The sequence below is a fragment of the Callorhinus ursinus genome, unplaced genomic scaffold (assembly GCF_003265705.2).
Source record: "Callorhinus ursinus isolate GAN/ISIS: 27379988/994484 unplaced genomic scaffold, GSC_fseal_2.0 scaffold9, whole genome shotgun sequence".
Classification (NCBI taxonomy): domain Eukaryota; kingdom Metazoa; phylum Chordata; class Mammalia; order Carnivora; family Otariidae; genus Callorhinus; species Callorhinus ursinus.
The window spans coordinates 50881717-50904643 of NW_027397071.1; the positions used below are offsets into that span (position 1 = coordinate 50881717).

General features: G+C 35.6%; 1 protein-coding gene across 8 annotated transcripts in view; it reads left to right on the forward strand.

Annotated features, from left to right (window-relative positions):
- DOCK7 (dedicator of cytokinesis 7) overlaps nucleotides 1-22927 on the forward strand; it is a 219826-nt gene that overhangs the window by 174958 nt on the left and 21941 nt on the right. For 3 of the 8 annotated variants that reach the window (XM_073896632.1, XM_073896628.1, XM_073896633.1), the window contains 10 exons: nucleotides 3509-3606; nucleotides 5127-5223; nucleotides 5749-5883; nucleotides 6798-6950; nucleotides 11534-11692; nucleotides 12390-12490; nucleotides 13927-14119; nucleotides 15488-15631; nucleotides 18371-18502; nucleotides 20044-20058. In XM_073896632.1, the coding sequence (XP_073752733.1) occupies nucleotides 3509-3606; nucleotides 5127-5223; nucleotides 5749-5883; nucleotides 6798-6950; nucleotides 11534-11692; nucleotides 12390-12490; nucleotides 13927-14119; nucleotides 15488-15631; nucleotides 18371-18502; nucleotides 20044-20058 (1227 nt within the window). The remainder of the gene's footprint in view (nucleotides 1-3508; nucleotides 3607-5126; nucleotides 5224-5748; nucleotides 5884-6797; nucleotides 6951-11533; nucleotides 11693-12389; nucleotides 12491-13926; nucleotides 14120-15487; nucleotides 15632-18370; nucleotides 18503-20043; nucleotides 20059-22927) is intronic. The other 5 variants (XM_073896630.1, XM_073896634.1, XM_073896631.1 and 2 more) reach the window with 3 other exon arrangements.

Genomic DNA, 22927 nt, shown 5'->3' on the forward strand with positions numbered 1-22927 from the left:
CTCTTAAAAATTTCCTATTTGGCACAATAAATTAAAATACCCAGTATTTAAGGGAAATATATTGTCCATCAGACTCAAATATCAGAGAGAGAAACAGGTTAATAGCATTTGAGGCCTGTTTTCTAATCCCAAGTACTGCTATCCATTAGCCATATAACCTTGGCCAAGCCACTTAATCTCACTTTCCTTTTCCTTATCCACTTGTGATTGTTTTGAGAACTTAGAAGGTAGTTTAACTAACTGATCTTATCGTATTTGTAGTGACTGTGTGTGTAAACATTTCCTAAATTCTAAAGTGACAAATAATAGTGTTGCTGAGAGCTCCTTAAAGTCAGGGACATGGTTTAGTCATCTGTGTATATGACACATGCTAATAGGTCAATATATATTTTATGCACATTTACGTGAATTTTTTTTTTTTTAAGATTTTATTTATTTATTTGACAGAGAAAGACACAGCGAGAGAGGGAACCCAAGCAGGGGGAGTGGGAGAGGGAGAAGCAGGCCTCCCGCCGAGCAGGGAGCCCGATTTGGGGCTCGATCCCAGGACCCTGGGATCATGACCTGAGCCAAAGGCAGACGCTTAACGACTGAGCCACCCAGGCGCCCTACATGAATATTTTTAAGGTTTTCTGATAGACCATGAACACATAAACACGTAGACATCATTTATCTATGTAAACTTAAATATCTTTTATATGCTATCCAGTATATTTGGAATTTCGTAAGAATACAAAACCTTTGCCTTTGGAATTAAGAGAACCATTTTTTTTTCACTTTGAATTTATATACAGTCTAAAGTGTACTTAACAGATTTTCTTTTAACTCCTTTATTACATACAACAACCCTCTAAAATATGAAAATGAACTTTTATTTAGGTCATTTAATTATCACCAAAATCTAATGAATGATTATCCCTACCTTTAAGTTAAAGAAAATGAAACTCACCAGAGGTAAATAACTTGCCTAAGATCATAAACTAAGTGACAAAACCAGGCTCTTTTGACTTCCAGTGTAGTGCTCTATATTATACCACAGCTCTTTCTAAGGTTTAATGTCAGAGAGAGTGGAACTGTTAAGTGTATGTTACGTTTTTAAGCCTGTGGCCTTAGGACAGCTATCTTTGAATATAAGAATTGAAGTTCTCTATGTGGAATCTAAAATAAATAAATGAATAAATTAATTCATAGATACAGAGAATGGATAGGTGGTTGCCCTGGGTGTGGGGCGAGGGATGGGCAGAGTGGATGGAGGAGGTCAAGCGGTATAGACTTCCGGTTATAAAACACATAAGTACTAGGGATGTAATGTACAGCATGGTGCCTACAGTTAATACTGCATGGTATGTTTCAAAGTTACTAAGAGAGTATGTCTTAAGGTCTCATCATAAGAAATTATGTGTGGTGATGATGTTAACTAGATTTATAGTAGTGATCATTTCATACATATATTGAATCATGCACCTGAAACTAAAATAATGTTATATGTCAATTAATCTTATTTTTTTTAAAGATTTTACTTATTTATTTGACAGAGACACAATGAGAGAGGGAACACAAGCAGCAGGAGTGAGAGAGGGAGAAACGGGCTTGCCGTGGAGCAGGGAGCCCGATGCAGGGCTCGATCCCAGGACCCTGGGATCATGACCTGAGCCGAAGGCAGACACTTAACGACTGAGCCACCCAGGCACCCAGTCTGATTTTTTTTTTTAATTAAAGTTCTTAGAAAAGTTAAGCCTTTGCGATTCTTATTTATATTTGGACATACAAGTTATGTCACCTAATGATAGATATTCTTAGCTAAGAGATGAGAGAGAATTTCCTGGGGGAGAAAAAGTTAATGATGAAAATGTAAATAGATCCCAGATAATCAGTTTTGTTAACTGTGTAAAGATAGGCATATATTTTTTTGTTTTCTTTTACAGAATTTTTTGAAGATACAGATTTCACAGTAAAAAAAAAGGGAGATAAGGGAAGGGAGAGAAAGCAGAAGAAATATCCCAGACATGTCCTTTATTGTGTGGCAGATTTGTCTCATTATTTTTAAAATTTCTATTTGAACTCTGAATTTTTACCTTTTTTTTTTCCATCCTCCTAAACAATTTTAAGTCTTGGGTTTTTCTTTTTCTTTTTTTTTTTTTTTAAGATTTTATTCATTTATTTGACAGAGAGAGAGACAGCAAGAGAGGGAACACAAGCAGGGGGAGTGGGAGAGGGAGAAGCAGGCTTCCCGCGGAGCAGGGAGCCCAATGTGGGGCTCGATCCCAGGACCCTGGGATCATGACCTGAGCCGAAGGCAGACGCTTAACCGACTGAGACACCCAGGCACCCCAACTCTTGGGTTTTTCAAAAAGGAGCATTAGTTTTCTAGCTGAAGGTCTGAAATCATGGCTGATTCCATCATTTAGGTGTGTATCTCTCCACAATTCTAAATGCCTTCTTCATTTCTGTTGAATTTGTGTGAACAAGTTCTGTTGCTGCTACCCCTTACAGGAGCCCCCAGCATTCAGTTTGCTTTCCATCCCAGAAACTTTGGGAGAAGACCCCCATCTTTCTCCTGTCCTGCCTTCTGTGGACCAAAGGAAGTAATTACTTTAGGAATCCTTCTATTTTGTTTATATTAAACAAAAACTTGTTGAGCTCTCAGTATTGCCAGACGCATCGTCAACCCCGAACATAAAAGGGTGAACAAAATAGGCATAATCTCCATTCTTAAGTAGCTTAAATTCTTGTGATCCTAAGTGCTAATGGAGAGAAATACAGCCAATTAAGAGGAAAAAAGTGTTGGAGAGGGACGTGTGGGTTTCTCAGTCAGTTCACCGTCTGCCTTTGGCTCAGGTCATGATCTTGGGGTCCTGGGATTGGGGCCCGCCCCACCTCGTCTGGCTCCCTTCTCAGTGGGGATCCTGCTTCTCCCTCCCCCTTTCTGCCCCTCCTCCCTGCTCACGCTCTTTCTCTCTCTCTTAAATGAATAAATAAAATCTTTTAAAAAAGAAAAAAATGTGTTGGAGAGTTGGGGAAGACCTTTCTATGGAGATTATGAATGACTGGCCAGTGAAAATTTGTGGGAAGAACAATCACATAAGAGGACCAATAACTATTGTGGAGGTCCTCAATCAGGAGCATGTAGAGGGAGATTATATATACAGAGAACACACAGAATGACTGTGGTGGTGTACGCAGGAAGGAGAGCGGTTGAATGTAAGGTCTTACCACATGGGGCCTTATAAGTCATTGTTTAGGTTTTGCGAAAATCTGTGTTAAGAAAGTTTGCTTATATAAAAGGGAGCTTGTTTTTTAATATTACATGTAACAAATATATTTCTTCTATAACTTTTTTTTAAATTTTAATAAAAAGTACTCTTGTTAGTTTTTTCCACTTGTGCTGAAGATAAAATGACTATATATAAAGTTAGCATTGTGCAGTATTTCTTATAAGTTGCAAATATACTTATAGGTGGTCCAAATGAAATAACATTTTGAAAATGGTTTTGAAATTTATTTGACAGAGAGAAGCCCATCTGGAAGTGCCTTTGGAAGTCAAGAAAATCTGAGGTGGAGAAAGGATATGACTCACTGGCGTCAAAACACTGAGAAGCTTGACAAGTAATATAACTTTCTAATTTATGTTACTGATGGGCTTGTTGGATTTCAAATGCAGGTTGAAAATCACTAATTTTAGTGTTGTTTTTTATATATTAGGTATTCAAATCTTAGACAACAAAATACTTATATTTAGTTTTTAAATTTTAGATTAAAAAAGATTTGGAGGAAGAATTTTTCATGTGGTATAGTAAAGCAAAATGTTACCCATTTTGTTTCCAACAAATGTGTCTAAATATCCGCCTTTGAATTATTCTGTAATAATTTTTTAATGTATTTTGGGAGTCACAGTAAACTAAATATTTCCAGGTCACCAACAGTTATAAAGCTAATCTTTGCCCTCTTGGAGCTTAAAATATAATTAAAGAAAGACAGAATACTTCAGGTCTTCTGTTTTTAGCATGAGGTAAATAGGTACACTGACTGACCCTACTGCCAAAAACAACTAAAAATGTACTTCACTGATTCTGGGATCTTAAAGGGCTGTACCATTGCTGTAGGGGAAACTAGAAGTAAACCCTTCTCACTGCCTAGGTGACCTCGGGTAAAATTGGTTGGCTTGAAATGTGGCATCGAGTCAAGGGTCTAAAATTTTTCTCTTGAGAATTTGTAATTACAAGTTAGCCCTCAAGTAGGTTGACTGGCCCAATAAACTCTTAGAATATGGTGACCAACTCATTCGTGTTTACCAAGTATACCCATGTTCATATCCCAGGGAATCCCGCAGTCCTGTCCTAAAGCAAACCAGGATGCTTGGTCACCCTACGTAAGAATTATCTTGAGACCAGGCTTTAGAGGATTTTCACAGATAAACTTGCAGAAATATTAGCTCATAGACCGTAGCATTATAAACCATAGGAAGGACTGTCTTGTGCAAGCCAGCAGAGAGCAAGTCACAGACTCAGTTCCATATAGATGAGTATTTGGATTACAAGAAACTGTCTTAGTCTCTGCAGGCTGCTGTAACAAAATAGAACACACTGCATTGCTTATAAACAACAGAAATTTATTTCTGACATTTCTGGTGGCTGGGAAGTTCAAGAGTATTTCTGATACAAAATATTGAGAATTTAGATGATAATTTAGAAAAAAATAAGTACTTTCATCTTAAATAAATTGAAAATCCTTGAAATGGTAAGATGAGCACTAAACATTTTGAGTGTTGCTTTACATGAAGCAACCCTATATCCAAGCCCACATAGCACCACCTAGTGTCAGTGCCGTTCAGAATAAAACAGTGTCCTGTGTTTGCTACATCTCTGAAAGCTAAACATTTATGCTTTCAGTGGTATTGTGGGACTGTAATGGGGTGAGAAAATATGTACTGACATGGTTGACAAAATGCAGGGTAAAAGAAAACACTTCTTATTGGGTAAAATATTGTCTTTTTATTCTCTTATAATTTTTCTTTCGGGCTAATATTGAAAAATGGTTCCAAGTTTTTTTCTATGAATCTTAAAACTTAAGTCTTTTTTGCATAGTGGTTCTATGTAAATGTACTTTCTTATAATATTTTACATTAGATCAAGAGCAGAGATTGAGCATGAAGCACTGATTGATGGAAATCTGGCTACTGAAGCAAACCTAATCATTTTGGATACATTAGAGATTGTTGTCCAGGTAAGATACAAACGAGGAATATCAAGTATAGACTTGGCAAATTGGGATTGTGCAAAAAGTATTTATTGAGCCATACAATTACATTAAAATATCGGTAGTTCATAAAAATTTTTTTCTTTTTTTCTCACTTAAATTCTATTCTTTTTTTTTTTTTTTAAAGATTTCATTTATTTATTTTTTTGACAGACACAGCAAGAGAGGGAACACAAGCAGGGGGAGTGGGAGAGGGAGAACAGGCTTCCCACGAAGTGGGGAGCCGGATGCGGGGCTCGATCCCAGGACCCTGGGATCATGACCTGAGCGGAAGGCAGACGCTTAATGACTAATCCACCCAGGCGACCCCTGTTCATTCTTTTTCCCCCTATTCTTCCCTTATTCAAATCCTGCTGAGCTTCTTTTCCCTGACGTTCTCCTAGATCTTATGTTGTCCTTATCCTGTTTCTTAAAAACTATTTTCTTATATTCTGTCTCCCTAACCAAATTGCAGGTACATCTCCATTTTTTTAATCTGTTTTTAAATTGCAGACAGTTTCTGTAACAGAATCCAAAGAGAGCATCCTTGGTGGGGTACTGAAAGTCTTACTGCATAGCATGGCCTGTAACCAAAGTGCAGTTTATCTACAACACTGTTTTGCTACACAGAGAGCCCTGGTTTCAAAGGTAGGTCATTTTTGAACGTGCAGTCTTCCCAGACTTTGCTTTCTCTTTTTATGTTTTGTAAGATCATCTAACACAGTCGTTGGTTAATATATTTATAGTTAACATTTTAATAATAGCCTGAGACCCACGATTCTTCTTTGCCTCTTTTCTACTGTTGCCTTTTGTAATTTCTTTCTTATTTGGATCACCCTTAACCAGTTTTGGGCTTAAAAAAACAGTTTTGTTGTGGAGAAGGGCCCCAAATTAATAACTAATTGAAAATATGGGGCTTTCCTTGTTTTCTCTTTATCTCATTCTGTCTGTTCCATATTAATTTGATTTGTTATGTAAGGTGTAAATAATTCATTCCATTGGCGTTAACTTACCCCATGATGAATGGAAAAGAAGGTACTTTTGTTTGTTCACCTACTGCAAGTATTTATTTCTGGTGTTTGTCTTTCCCCAGGAAATAGGGATGTTCTTAAATCTTGAAGGTATCTATTTTATCATAGTCATCTAATAATATGGAATGCGCAGAGCTGTCAGTGAAGATTTAACCAATGGGTTATAATAAAATCATTGCAGAATTATTACATGTTGGTTACCATATTAAGTGTTTTGTGCTTAGTATCTCATCTCAGATACAGTCCTACAATCCCCTGTAGATATCGCTAGGCCCATTTTATGGCTGAGAAAACTGGTCCAGCATTGGGCTACTGGCTAATAAGTGACATAATCAATATTCAGACCCAATCTGCCTGGCTCTGTGGTCCACATTATCAAGCATTAGCAAATAGCACTTCACCGTTTTTTAAAACGCTATACCTCCAACTCTCTAGTTCGGGCTCTATTAACCTTCCCCTGGAACTCTGACTGCGGAAGTTCGGTGTTGGTGTTGTTTTGTTGTTATCGTTGTTTTGTGTTGTTTTGGACAGTTCCCCGAACTCTTGTTTGAGGAAGAAACGGAGCAGTGTGCGGACCTGTGCCTGCGCCTTCTGCGGCACTGCAGTAGCAGTGTCGGTCCGATTCGGTCTCATGCCGGCGCCTCACTGTACCTCCTCATGAGACAGAACTTCGAGATCGGGAATGTAAGTGTTTATCCCTTGGCGCATAAGGGGCTCGAACTTATGCAGATACCTAGTTAGCTTGTGTCGGAGGGGAGCAGGGCATTTTGTATATTTCGAGCCTACACTGTCTCGATATTTCTTATTACGTGGCTGTCTTACAGAAATCCAAATCTCCAGTTTGGCTTCCCGTACTACAAATAACCTATAATAGTACAACTCGGAATATAAATGTATCACGAGCTATGGAAAATTTAATTATTATCATTAAGTAAAATGAAAACACTAATAAAGGAAATGAAAGGTTTAAATGTCTTGGTTTGATATTTTTTGATTATGGGCCAGCCTGAAGAACTCCATGTTTCCATTAAAGTGTTTTGTTTGATAATCTATTCACGTGTAGTGTTTTTTTTCTAACTTTGAGTCGAATGTATAGTTCATTTATTTTTACTTATATAAGTATTTAAGGCCTGGCTCGTCCTTTGAGCCCTGTTTTGGGTATCTCATTGGTTCTGATATATAGTGTTTTCAGTATTCTTGTTTGGTAGATATTTTGTAGTTTCAGTTTGAATTTTTAATCCCAAGAGTTGACAGTCCTTTTTGTTTTAAAGTTTGGATTTTAATTTCTGGTTTTATCTCAACGTGATTATACAATGTTAAATGGTGTGTCTCCTTTTTTGTACTGTGGTTGTGTAATGTTACACAAGTACTTAAATAGAGTTTTCTTTATTTCAGAGTACTGAGTTAAATATACCTTATTAATTACATTATTTTTCTATATCCTTGTTATTTTGGTGCACTTGGTGGACTGAAGGAGGTGATTTAAAGCCTACGCATTATTTATTTCTCCTCTACCTCTTATTTGGTAAATTGGTATTCATAACTATTGTATCTTTTGTTACTTTTTTTTTTTTTTTTTTGCTTTAATCGTTTCTTATTTGGCTAAATACTCTCCTGTAGTTGTTTATGCAAGACAGTTCGTGGGAATAATATCTACCAAGTTCTTGATTGTTCAGTGTTTTCTGTACTTAAAGGACAGCAAAGATAGTTATGAAGTTTTTTGCCTCAGACTTTGAATGAAAAGGGGGGGGGCAGTGAGAAAGACCAGTAAAACATACCAGATAAAGAATGGTTAATAGAAAAAAGAAAAAGAGATACTTGAATACTATTTTCTTCTGGCTTTAAATATTGTTATAGAGATATCTGAAGATAGTCTGATATTTTCTTCCCTTTTAAATAACTTTTCCCCTCCCAATTGCTCAAGGGATTCTCTTTAAACTTAAAATTAAATACATTTTCTAGAATGTATCTTGGTATTGACAATTTTTGTTAATTTTCTCAGGCACATGATACCTACTTTCAGTTTATTTCAGAAAGTTTTCTTGAATATAAAGTTGAATATTTTCTTCCAGGGTTTTGGGTGTTTCTGCTAGGTACCAATTATACATATGTTGGGTCTGTTTTGCTTTACTTTTTTTGTTTTGTTTTGCTTTACTTCTTGCCTATCATTATTTTCTCTTTTCCTTTGTTAACATTTAAAATTTCCATTTATTGTGGTTCTTTTTCTCAGAATTTCTCTGTCCTATATACCTTACGTGCTCTCCATGACATCCTTTCTTTTTCCAATTTTATCTTTTTTTCTGTTTCTTTTTAAGTTGTGTCAGCTCACATGTAAGCTCCTATTTTATGTCCTCTCTTTCTGATTTGTGCTCTTTCCTTGAGTTTATTTCTGCCTTGTTTTCCTTTCTAAAGTTCATACATTTTAATAATTTAAGGCAAAATATTTCATTAGAATTTTCATCTGTTTCATAACAACATTTTTCTGTTAAGTGTTTTTCATCTGGTGAGTTTCACTAATCTTCTCTTTTTTATTACTCAGCGTAGAAGGAGTTGGATTGTCTTGGCTCAGGTATTTGTAGGAAGTTCCTTCAGGAATGTGTTTCTCATGGAATTTTGCTATTGTAAACACACCTTGCCTAACTTCCTGAAGTTTCTGGTTAATCCATTTCTAGCCAGTCTTCCCAGATTTTTAGCTCATTTCATTTTCAAGACAAATAGCTTTATGACTTCAAAGTGAGTCTCCTATCTGAAAGAAGTATTTTTCCCCATTATTTCTGAAATTTGTGCCCTAGCATCCCTATATGCTTTCTTCTCCTTGCCTTCTTTTGAAACTGTATCCTATCTTAGCCTGTCTTGGCAACCATTCTGCATTTTTCTAATACATGGATTACATCAGACTCCTCCTTTGATGAAAATAAAGTTTGTGGATTTTTTCCTATTCATCTTTCATTTTTGTATAAAATCCAGGAGAAGCAGGAAATTGCAATTTCACACTGTCCCTTTTTAACTGGAAGCCAAGTCCTCATTTCTTAATCGAGAACAGAAGGATCCAATTACTTTATTGATCCTGTTTAGCTTTTGAAATAAAGTCCCTAAAATTTGACCACACTTGGAATCTTCTTGGTACATCTTCTGTTGTTTTAGGAAAGCTTTATATAATAGGATAAAAATAGGTAATTTGTCCTCATAGTGTCAGGTAGTACCTCTAATAAGGAATAGGTAATTTAAAACTGGCAGTGATTTATAGTTTATGTATTTGACAGATATTAGAACCAAGTATTGAACTGTGTTCTAGGTACTGTAGTAGGCATTGGGCACACAGATAGAAGAACAGTCTTTTTTTTTTTTTTTTTTTAAGTAGCTTAACATTTAGTGGGAGAAGAAATGAACAGTGCTCATCTATGAACAGCCAATGTTCATCCTAATAATAGCAAGAAGTACCCTTTCTGTAGTGAGGATATATAAATTCATATTAGGTAAAACACTTAGTAACTGGCACTGAGCAAATGCTGAATAAGTGTTTGCTGTTGTTAATATAATGAGAGGTAAGCACAGGGCACTGTGTAAGCACAGAGAAAAATGATTTATGCTGCCAGAGATGGGTTTTTAGTAAGAGGAGATGCTTGAAGCAAGGATGAAGAATTGCTCAATCAGAATGATAAATAGGTGGCTAGCACTTTGTAGGTGAAGAAAATGGCACATGCATAATTAAAAAGGCATGGAGACAAGAGATGGAAACAGGCAAACAGAGAAAGATACTCTTTTAGCACTTTGTGATGGTTCTGGCTGGAAGAGAGAATAGGAAGAGATAAAGTTGTAACTGAAAAGGCCTAGACTAAGCTATCCCTAGGGCAGATACTTGTTTTAGTACTGGTCTTTCAATTCCCACTGTATAGTTTGCTATATTTACTGAGTCATATACTTGAATTTTATCCTCAAGGCTTCGGTCAGCCATTGGAATATTTTAAGGAGAGGACTGATATGTTCAGACTTGAAAAATTTACACAAATTTCCCTGATATTATGTAGAAAATAAACTTGGGTTACGAGAGAAAAGGCCGTAAGGTCAATTAAGAAGTTAATAATGGTAATCCAGGTAAGACTTGGTAAGGGTGTAAACTATAGCAATGGCCTTGGGAATGGAGAAAGACCAGACTGGAACAGATTGGGGGGAGTGTGGACTGGCTCTGTGGTTTGGATAAGGACAGGGGAGAGTGACAGAGGGATGATTCCTAGATACTTTTTTTGGCCTGAATGACTACAAGAATAGTAGTACCATTTGTTTAATAATAGGAAAAGAAGGTATATTAGAAATGTTAAAATTGGGGTGCCTATGAGATCCAGATAGAGCCATCTAGTAAAATACTATGGCCTGGAGCTCTAGAGAGAAATAAAAGCAGAAGACCTAGACATTATATCCATACCAGGTGAAGGCAAAGAAATGGATGAGGCTGTTCAGAATGACAAGTGAAGAGGTTTCTTGACAAAATCTTGGGGAACACTGGTTTTTAAAAAGGGCAACCAAAAAGGAGTGGATATATTTAGGAAAATCAAGATAAAACCTTCAGTGGTTAGGCAGGAAATTTTCAAGGATAAGAAAAGTAATCAATACATTTAAATATACAGAAATGTCAGGTAGAATATTGATCAGAAAGTATCTTGGATTTGGCCTTTATTAGGTTATCCCTGATTAACCTCTTAAAAGTGGTTTCATAGGGGGAAATGGTGGGACAGAAATGAATTTACCCTGTAAAAGGAAGAATGTAAACTACTTCTAAGCATTACTCCAAAGATTCTGCTTTAAGTTACTTCATGCATGATGTGTGTTAAATTACTTTCATCATGGTAATGGACCTAATGAAATGGGCTGGAGGTTAAAGACAACATCTCCCACTACGAATTTTGTGATATTGGTCAAGCTCTATAACCTCATGTGTAAACATAGTGTTATTATTAATAATATATACCTCAAAACAGATTAATGTAAAGTGTTAGGCACAGCTTCTAATTCAATTCTAATATATGGCTTTTTTTTTTTACTCTGTTTTGTAGCATATTATTCTTGGCAAAATTCTAAGTGTTAGGTTTTATTATAAGGTTTTAAAATAATTTGATTTTAATATGCATATTTCATTACTTTTTAAAAAATATCTTGCATGGAATGGTTTTTTTTTTTTACTAACCTTTTCATTTAGCAAGTACAAGAAGTAGACTTTTTTCTTAAGTTTTTCTATTCTAAGTGCTGACCTGACAACTTCTCTGTTACAGAACTTTGCTAGGGTTAAAATGCAGGTAACCATGTCACTGTCATCCTTGGTGGGCACATCTCAAAATTTTAATGAGGAATTCTTAAGACGTTCTCTAAAGACTATATTGACATATGCTGAAGAAGATCTGGAATTGAGGGAAACGACATTTCCTGATCAGGTCAGTCAGAAATGTGACTTTCTAGATCATTAGTTGAAATGGGATGATAAATAGGCACTTTGCAAATCGTTAATTCAAACTTTGGTTTTTACTGGAGGAATCTGTATTTTTCTTTCAATCCATAGATCATATGCCATAGATGCGGTGAATCATTTTGTTTCAGTAAGCCATGCTTCCTTCTTGGAAAGCTTAATATCTTTGATATGTAATTCTGTGAATTTGTAACAAATAGAACAAATAGTAGACCTAGGCAGTATAAACAAATAGGAAGCTTTATGATGAAATATTATTCCCAGTTATTAATGAAATAGTAATTGGCCTTAAAAGTGAAGTTTTTACAAACTGTTGGGAGAATCAGAAACAGAGAAACATAGGAGAGAATTCCCTTTTGTATTCTCTTCTTGTATCCTCTACATCCCTGTATTTTATTTCTACTTCTAGTTCTGTTTGTTTCCAGGTGAGAGAACTGGAAACAAAACAAAACAAAACAAAACAGCTCACTGAGGAATTAGTATAAAGTTTACTACCCTTCACTCACCGTATCCCAGCATATCCATATCCTTTAGAACTATATCAGTATCATTTTATTTGTTTTGCAACCTTCAGATGTTTATCTGAAATGTCTTCCAAAGTAATTTAGTGATTGTGAATGAATGATAATTAAAGAATTTTTTTTAAATAAAATTCTCTGCTGCAGGTTCAAGATTTGGTTTTCAATCTCCATATGATCCTTTCTGATACCGTTAAAATGAAGGAACACCAGGAGGATCCTGAAATGTTGATTGATCTCATGTACAGGTATCATTTGTTTCATTTGTTTATACCTTGTATAATAGGTTTAAATTGGTAAAAGTTAAAAATAGAAGTACCCTATGATCTAGCAATGGCACAACTAGGTATTTACCCAAAGAATACAAAAATCCCAATTCAAAGGAATGCATGCACCCTGATGTTTATAGCAGCATTATCTACAATAGCCAAATTATGGAAGCAGCCCAAGTATCCATCGACCAATGAATGGATAAATAAGATGTGGTATATATATAATGGAATATCATTCAGCCATCAAAAAGAATAAAATCTTGCCATTTGCAACAACCTGGAGGGTATAATGCTAAAAGTGAAATAAGCCAGTCAGAGAAAGACAGATACCATATTATTTCACTCATATGTGAAAGTTAAGAAACAAAACAGATGAGCAAAGGGGAAAAAGAGGAAGAGAGACAAACCAAGAAACAGACTCTTAACTATAGAGAACTGATGGTTACCAGAGGGGAGGGGCCAGGGGAATGGATGAAATAGGTGATGGGGATTAAGGAGGGCACTTGTGTGATGAGCACTGGGTGTTGTATGGAAGTATTGAGTCACTAAATTATACATTTAAAACTAATATTACACTGTATGTTAGCTAACTGGAATTTAAGTAAAAACTTAAAAAAATAAATTGGTAAAACATACAGAAAGCATTAGATAAAAAAAATAAACATACCGGAATTACTTAAGTCATTTTCTAATGGTAGATTGAAAAGTCAAAATGCACTTTTTCCAGGCTACTTCTCAAAAACAGAGGATTTTTAAAAATAATCATGACACATATTTATACCTTACTCTCCTGTGCCCTAGACTTCATGCAGAGGCCTAAGACCCATATTTTAAATGTAAAAACCAGTCCTTTAGGAATACAGCGTATTATTTTACCATAACATTAAGTTTCCTGATTTTAAATATGGCTGTGCCTATAATGTAATATTTCTAAGAGCACATTTTGAGAAATTTGTAATTCCTGTTATATCTTGAAAGATGCAAGTAAAACTTGAGACTTTACTTTGGCATATGACCCTCTCTTTTTATAGTTTTGGTGTTCTTTAAAGACACAAATATTTCTTTAAAATAAATATGATGCAATGAAACTATCTTACAAATCTTTTTTTGACTATAAAACTTCTTTACATTCCCATAATGAACACATATGTTCTCATAGCTTTCCCTTACTGATAGCATGTTTTTTGTTTTTTTTTTAGTCCCCCTACAAAAAAACTGCTATCAACCATTCCATGGGCCCACAGTTACTTCTTTAAACATATTCAGAGACATTTTCATACCATTCAAACACTTGTCTTAATAGGTTGTGCTCAGTGACAGAAACCTCTCTAGGTAAATACTGAACAAGCAGTCCAACTCCCTTCCAGCTTGGGAAGCAAATGCTCATTGAAAAGAATTTCTCTTCCAATTAGAATTGCCAAGGGCTACCAGACCTCTCCAGATCTGCGACTGACCTGGTTGCAGAACATGGCGGGCAAACACTCAGAACGAAGCAACCATGCCGAAGCTGCCCAGTGCCTGGTCCACTCAGCAGCACTTGTCGCTGAATATCTGAGCATGCTGGAGGACCGCAAATATCTTCCTGTAGGATGTGTAACATTTCAGGTAGGAATCTGCCAGATTTACATTACATCAAGGTATGTCCTTTTTAGTTTTACCTTTTCTTACTGGTGTTAAGATTCACTCAGCTAGTAAGGAAAGCATAAAGACTAAAGCTAATGCTTCACCAGATAAATTATCATTTCACTATCACTGTCTTGAATACATTGATAAAGAGTATTTCTTGTTAATCCCCCCCCCTTTTTTTTTACCTCTAAATACCAGTGTTTATTCTCTTTGCCTATACTGCTGTGGACTTCATAGCATCTATGAAATATATGTGAAGTATGGAGAACCCGAATACAGTAGAAACTCTGAACTGGCTTTTACTTAAAACATCAGATAACCCAGCATTCTCCGTTCTCTGTATAAAAGAGGCAGATAACCGTGGCTCAGAGATGATAGTTTACTCCCTCGTAGGATCCATACCTCTGACCCACTAGTGGAATTCTTTGCTTGCCAGGAGTCAGTTATGCTTTGCTTTTCTTGAAAACCTGTGAATGTCAGATTTGGGAAATTACAAAACTTAATTAATTGTTATCTCTGCTGGTGAAATCTAAATGTGGAGAGAAAGCCAGTCATTGTTTCTCCAAAAACTAAATTAAATGTTTTGCAAAGACTTGATAAAAGTGAGTCTCCAAAACAATTGCTGTTGAATTAATTTTGGATCAACTACAAAAGACTGGGGGGAGAGCTCCTAGAAATGTAGGATAATTGGATAACCTGCTAAGTTCAAGTTTTTCAACTAAAGAAACCAGAACTGGAAATCTTTACTGAAGGTTGCATTATGGGTATCTAGTCAAGAGAGATTGGATGAAAATCTGGAGATCTGTACACAAAGAAAAGGCCTTAGATTTACTTTGAAAAAATGTCAAATGAGTGTATATTTGCTATAAATGTTTAGGTAAAAATATTTAAGGTAGTATGCATTATTTCTTCTTTGGAAATAATGGCTGATCCTAATCTCATTGGATTTTATTATACCTGAGTTTGTTCATTAACTCAATGTATGTTAGGCAAGCCAAGCCATATTGCACCTTAATTTTCCTTGTGGGGGGTTTTGACAAGATCATTTAAGTTAAAAATAAAGACTTTTTAAGTCTCCAGTGTCCTGTATCATATCAAGATTTTTCTAATTTTCTATCTCACAACTTTTATTAATGGAAAAGTTACCTATAGTATTACCATTTATTGTCCTCTTCAGAATACAGAAAGATTTTGGAGATTTGTCTATTATCTTTGTGTTGACTACCCCTACCTTTTTTTTAAATCCAAGCTGGTATTAATATTTCATCTTCAGTTACTTCCTTATATATATCTTCCATGCTAAGAAATTAATTCCATTTCAAAAGCTGTTTTAATTTTCTCCCCCAGAATATTTCATCTAATGTTTTAGAAGAATCTGCAGTCTCAGATGATGTTGTATCTCCAGATGAAGAAGGTATCTGCTCTGGAAAGTACTTTACTGAGTCAGGACTCGTGGGATTACTGGAACAAGCAGCTGCTTCTTTCTCTATGGTAGATGACTCCTGTTCATTCTCCTTCCACAGATACATACCTCTGAATTATTCATAATATGTATATTCTCTCTGCCTATGACCCTGCTTTTCCTTATGATAGTTTTCTCCAAGCACCTTAAAAACTGTCTAGGAACAGATTTTTCTCTGTAGATATATCACTGCCTAACTCATTTTTGTCTTAATAATCTGTCATTTCCTCCAGTATTTTTCCTTTGCTTATTTATGAACCATCACTTAATCTATAACATTTTTTTTTTTTTGGTTTATAAAACTTTTACCACCAAACATTTTCCAAAACCTTAAAATTAAAAATCAGAACAAAAAAGAAAACTTCTGGGTGATTTTAACTTCCTATTTGAGGGGACTAATGTGGCTCTAGCTCTAGAGCTGGTCTGTTGGATGACAGGGAGAATCTTCTTTTGAGTGTTTTGGACGTTGCCCTGGTGCTCAGGAAAATGATGGCCCCTCATCTCTTGGTTGCATAGTGAGCCCTCTTAGGAAGGTGTTAGAGACCTGAAACTTACTTACCAGGAGCTTTATGAACTACGTCTTTGATCCCTTGCCTGTACCATGTTATAAGCCCAGTCCTTGTCCCTCCCTATCTGTATGTGAAGGATTGAAGCAGTCTTTTTGATCCATAATAGGATGATTATTGGAGAAGGGAAAGATAGCTAGCCCTGCTTACTTTCTTAAACTATGGTAATAGGGACACCTGCTTTCTCTGACATTTCTGTTGGGTATTTAGTGTCCCATTGTCAAGGTTTAGAGACTGTGAAATTCATGTTAGGGTAAGGGGGAAGTTTAACATAATATGCAATGCTGCCCTTCTTCACCATTATACTGCTATAGGGAATTGGTTATTCTCCTGGCCTTAACCCTACCCTGCGATGTGTTGGTTAAGGGCATCTATTTAGAAGGCATACAGCCAGAATTCATATCCTGGCTCTGCTACCTTAGTAGTTCACTCACTTCAGGCACAAATTACTCAACCTATCAGTGCTTTGCTTTTCTCATCCATTAAATGTATCTAATAGTAGTAGGAGTCCCATGGGGATGCTGTTAGGATTAAATGAGTTAATATATGTAAAGTGCTTATCATGGTGCCTGGCTCCAAGTAAGTATTAGTGTTTGGCATTACCATCCTCTTCACCATTATTCCCACTGAGAACCAGCTTATTTAAATATAATTATTCTGAGACTCTTAAGAATGTTAGGTGATTGGCCATTTTAAAATTTCCTATCTGAGGACCTCGAATGTCCTGATTGCTCCCCTTGATCCCTGCTGGTTGAGTTTCATTTTAAGTGATCTGAACTAGCAGTGGGGAAATGTTTTAAGATTTTTATTTATTTTTTAACAGAGAGAGAGACAGCGAGAGAGGGAACACAAGCAGGGAGCATGGGAGAGGGAGAAGCAGGCTTCCCGCCGAGCAGGGAGCCCGATGTGGGACTCGATCCCAGGACCCTGGGATCATGACCTGAGCCAAAGGCAATCGCTTAACGACTGAGCCACCCAGGCGCCCCGGGAAATATTTTTTGCTATTAATGGAATATTTTAATAAATACACACTCTGTGTTTGTGTGTATGTAATTTTAATAATTCATAGTAATACAATGGCCTGTATTACAGAAGTTTTTTTGTAATAGCATATAATTATGAAATTCACCGTTTTTCAACTAATCTGTTTAAGTTTTCTTTTTTAAATTTTTTTAAAGATTAATTTATTTGAGAGAGAGAGAGAAAGAGTGCAGGAACGGCCTGAGGGGCAGAGGGAGAAGATCCTGGGACTTCAGGATCATGACCTGAGCCGAAGGCAGACGCTTAACTGACTGAGCCACCCAGTCGCCCCCTAATCTGTCTAATCTTAATTACAATAATTACTGGGGCATTTTGGTTACACTATATATATTTAACTATTACAGTTACATGATTGCTTAAGCTCCTGTGAACTTTTACTAGAAAATTTAAGAACCATATGTTTATTTCCTTGGGAAAATATGTTGATTTATGAGGTAATAGGAACTCAGCAGCTCTTGGAAAATCTCTTTCTACCTACATTATAGCCACCAACCCGTTATTAAGGATAAGAAAACGGAATAACAGTACAGACACATGTTGTCCCTCACTGTGGTTGTGTTAAGCAGAGTAGCCCTTGGCTGGCCATTGGCCTCTAGGGGAATAAAATCTGGTAGCTCAGAACCTTCTTAAATCTGGTGAAAGATCACTGATTTTTTTCCCACAGGGTATTTTCAATAAGATTTCCTATACCAATTTAATATTTTAGAAATGTAAATAATTTTAGTTTGCCAAGATGCCACAGGTTATCTGATATCTGTGACTAATGTAGTACTTGGATTTCTTTTATTCTTCTCAGAATTAATTTCTGCCACAGTTTATATGCATATGTAAGTACTCACACTCACACACTAGTGAAGTAGTTACTGTGTAGATATCAGAATGTTCAATTTCAATTATATAGAAATTTAAATATGCATATGTTTTTTGTGTAAAATACACCCACACATACATATCCATCCATCTAGAGGAGATAATGCGTTGTGTAAAATTCTTTTATTAAGGCTTGATAAAGTTAAAAATTAGTAGTGTTTGTTTTTATGTCCTACTGGGAAAGCTTCAGTGGTATTGCCTTAGTGGAAGTATTGTGAATTCATAAATTGTAATTCTTTACTTTCATATTGATGTAAGAGAAAACAATATCTTATAACATTATTCTTATAGGCTGGCATGTATGAGGCAGTAAATGAGGTTTACAAAGTACTTATTCCTATTCACGAAGCTAATCGGGATGCAAAGAAACTATCCACAATTCATGGTAAACTTCAAGAAGCATTCAGCAAAATTGTTCATCAGGTAATGATTGCAATTTCAGTGTAAATGGAGAAAACTGTCTGAAAGCATTAGTGTTGCTTTGTCCTGATGTCAAACTAGATCCGATGAAATGACCGTCTTACTCAGGTTACAGATGAACAATGTCAAAATGATGGTTCATGGCCAGAGCAAGATTCATTAACAAAAAATGAATTTACCTAAAGTAGATCATGATCATCATAAACTTTCTACATAGTTTTTTTATTCACTTTTTAAAAATTAATAGTTGGCAAATTTTTAAAATTGTGAGTTCTTTTCTGTTTCAAATGTGAGTTAAAATTGTGAATCTGATTTTTAAGTTGATTTCTTTTGCTGCCAAAAAAACTTTTGTATTTGTTAGTTTTTTATTAAATGATATGAAAGTTTAATAAACTAATATTGTTAATGTTTTCAACTTAGCTTCAACTGTTTTTCCCTAGATGTTCCATTCAGTCATCCTTTAATATATTTCTAATATGAAAATAATATTTAGTGAAAATAATGACTAAAACTGTTGTCTTATGCTTATTGAATTATAATAGTATGATTTTAGTACTTGTTTGTAGTTCATGGAATCCACATATTATCACCAAAATTAAAATCAAAATAAGGCTTGGTTTAAAAATCAACTAGCAATTGATTTCCCTGAAACTAAATTCTCGGTTCTCTTAATATCCTCTGAAATATCCTGTTGAGCCTCCTCCTTCCCTTCCCTTCCCTTCCCTTCCCTTCCCTTCCCTTCCCTTCCCTTCCCTCCCCTCCCTTCCCCTCCCCTCCCCCCCCTCCCCCTGCTGTTATCTGCTACTGCCCCCATCCAAGAAGGACGTGGAGTACTGATGGTCCACGTTTGTATTCATTACTAGTCCTGTTCTACTGTCTGTCAGCTTGACCTCCTCTTTCTCGCTGTGGACTAAGCTATTCTGGATGAATTGATATAATCTGAAAAACTTTAATAGTCTTAAAACAGGGCTGCTATACTGTTAAGTCAGTATTTTATTGTCCTCTACTAAAACACTGAAATTGCCAGAGATCTGTTATGATTCATGATGGTAACAGGTGGGTCTTATAATAATCAGTTGTGTACATATACTGTAGGTTACATGTCAGGTCTGGAACACCTGGAGCTAGTAGTTTACAAGAAATTTTTCTCCATTGTATGATAGGCATTTGAGCAAAATTGCGATTTCTATTTCAGTTTACCCTGGGTAGTTCAGTGAAGCACAGCTCCCGTGAGTTAGAGGTCTAATTCAGATACATTAATTGAACACATAGCTGCCTCTTTTTCACCAAAATTTATAGTTTCTCTTTCTAAAGTTTTTAAAAGGTGAAATTTTAACTACTTAGGTTTTGAACAAGCAATTTAGGAAATTATCACTGATCTTAAGTGAAAGAATATGGTGTTAAAAATATCCTGCTGTCTTCTGTTCGCAGAGATTTTATGGTATATGGTGCCTTACACTGCTCAAGTTCCTTTGGCCTTTTTTTTTTTTTTTTAAAACTTTTTTTTTTTTATGACTTGCCCTTTTTTACTTTTTATTATACAGAGTACTGGCTGGGAGGTAGGTAATGTTTTAGTTAGTTAAAGACACTAATAGATTGATTTGACGAGATTTCTTATGCCAATGCTTTGCCCACATGTGCTAGCTGTGGGCATTCTGTTGCTATCTGCTATCAACTGAATTCATTAACCAAAGAAATTTTGTTAAAATACTCTAAGTTATTTTAAGCAATTTATTATTAAGAGGTTGTAGGCAGTGCATGGAAATTCATATGTTGTACTAATGAGATTCTTTGGTAAATGAGCCACTTTGTCATCACTTTAGTTTGTTTTTATCCTTTGAAGCATTTTCTTTCATCAACATTTACACACAGATTTCTTTTTTTAACCATATTGTTTCACCTCATTTTACAGAGGTCGATTTATGTGTTATTGCTCAGAGGTGTGTAGAAAATACCATATTTCATCTGATCAAAGACGCCATCAATTGTAAGACATACCATTATTTTATATGCCTTTGAGAAAGAAAAGGAAACGTATTAAATCACAACATCAGGGATATTAAAATGTGGGCCAAAAAAATGTGCATCTCAGAATTGATGAAATAATGTGTTGATTTGATCTTGAGTCACTTCACCTTGAGTATGAGCACTACTGAGGGAAGAAATTCACTTTGTCATTTAAATTTTGTTGGTGGGAGGGATAAAGAGAGTGGGAGAACATGAAATTTACTTTGACCTCCTCTACTGACAGGTTGATAATTTGTGTTGAAGACTACGTACGCTTCCTTTTATGTAGGAGGTAGGCTTGTGAAGAGCAATGTATGAATCGAATTTTACCTGAAAAGCCCGAAAGATTTGATTGCTATTGTTTTAAATCTTTCTATAAAGAAAAGAGTTCTGGAAAATGTGCCCTAATTTATTTTGATGAGGTAAAGCCAGGGTATTAATAAACCAGGTTTATTTTAAGCGAGGTATACTTGTAAAGTTGTCTGCTTTGCCTCTCACTTTGAGGTCACATTTACGTCATCAGCTCAACAGCTTAACACTTTCTCTGGTTTTGCACTGTGGTCCTTATTTGGGGACCCAGATAGAAAACCTTAGGAATAAATGTTACTACTGTGTTTATTCCATTCCTGAATTAGTCCCTACTTTTTGCTTTTCTTCAGATGAAGCCAGTACTTGTGTATCTACCTTAATTCTCCAGATTCAATGTGTGTGACCTTATTAATATCTAATATATAATTCCTCATTTTTGTGGCTCAGTTAAAAGGTAACAGAAAGAGACTTGCCATGGTTAATCTAGGAATGGTAAAGTTCCTTATGGATTTCCTCACATGAAATGAAATTAGCTGAAAAGTAGGCATGAAAGAAGATATATTGAAACCTCTGAGCAGTTTATTACTAGTCGGCTTGATGCTAAATCGACCCCTGAAAGGTATAATTTTCACTGGTTATGACATTAATATCATTCTGTCATCATGTTTATTGCATGATAAAAGTCGTGCAGACTTTATTTTTCTGTTTATATTCTTGTCACTACCTTTCACTGGACTTTTAGCTTTGTAGCTTCTAAAATTGTTGCACGTTTGTTTTTTTGCTTTTCCCTTATAAAACTTAAATGGATGCTTGCATTTTAAAAATGTGTTTGCCACCATTTGCTGCTTATTTGTTTTGAAATTTCCCTAATTAAAATGCTTTCTGTTTTCTCTTCTCTCTTGCCCCTGGTTGCTGACCCTACTCCCTACTTTTACTATTGTCTATTGTGGTAAGTTCCTATCTTGTGAATATTTTTCTTTTTGACTCTGTGAAAACTTCAGTAATTTTGTTTTTTTTCTAAAAGCTGTGTTTCCTAGCTAATATCCTAGTATTCTCAAAGAACTCACTGGTTTAATATCCAGTAGGGATAACTTATCCATTGTGTAGAAAGGCTATTGGAATGGATAACTCACTACCTGACTTACAGGAAAGCCCTTCTGGGCAGTGTGTTTCATTTTTCATTATGCTCTTTGATTTGGTACAAATTATTGGAGTTGGCAGAGCTTTTGAGAGGTGTGTGTGTGTGTGTGTGTGTGTGTGTGTGTGTATAAAAGATAACTGTAAAACTTGACACTTAGCAATTTGGTGAAGTATTTACCATGCAGAGGAACAAATCAGGAACCCGTCAAAAATCATGGTGGCTCTTCCCTGCTCTTCCGGTCTCAGTACCTTAATGGCTATTTAGTGTTCACCTTTATTTTCTCTTTTCCCAAACCCATTTCTTTTTCTGGCAACAATAGGAAATAAAGTGTGTTTTAATCATTTCTTTCTTACGATTGCATTTTAAAAAAATTTTTAGGAAAAGAGAAATACTGAATTTCTGTATGGAAATTTTTATACTGATTTCAGTTTTTGCATGTGTGTGTTTCATTTTTAAAAGAAGCATTTATCCATGTACCCAACAGTGATCAGTTTCAGAAATAGATTAATGCAAGTTTGGATTTTTCAGAATAATCAATCCCCAAACATCGGTAAAAGTCATGTGACACTTTCTCCTTTCTTTTTTTTCTTAAAAGATTACAACATATTTCTTCAAGGGCAATATCACTACTGTATTAGGTGTATCTTATCGTCTCCAGAAAGTCTAGAGAAGGGCTTATTAGCTTTGTGAAGCTAAACTCTTTCTGCTGGAATGCTAAAGAAAAGTGGAGTACCCTAATTTTTGAGATCGAAACATGCAAAAGGGCTATATCTTAACTCTTGTCATTGGGCTGGATGGACATGACTATGAGGCAGTTTTTGGGGTTTTATATGCTCAGAAATACTGGCCATAGTTTTGGTGCAGTGGTTTCTGTTGAATTTTTTATGCTTTAATCCATGCTAAAGCTAAGTGAGATAAATTAACTCAGCTAAGCAAGTAAAGGTAGAGCAGAATTAGAAACAGCGACGCGA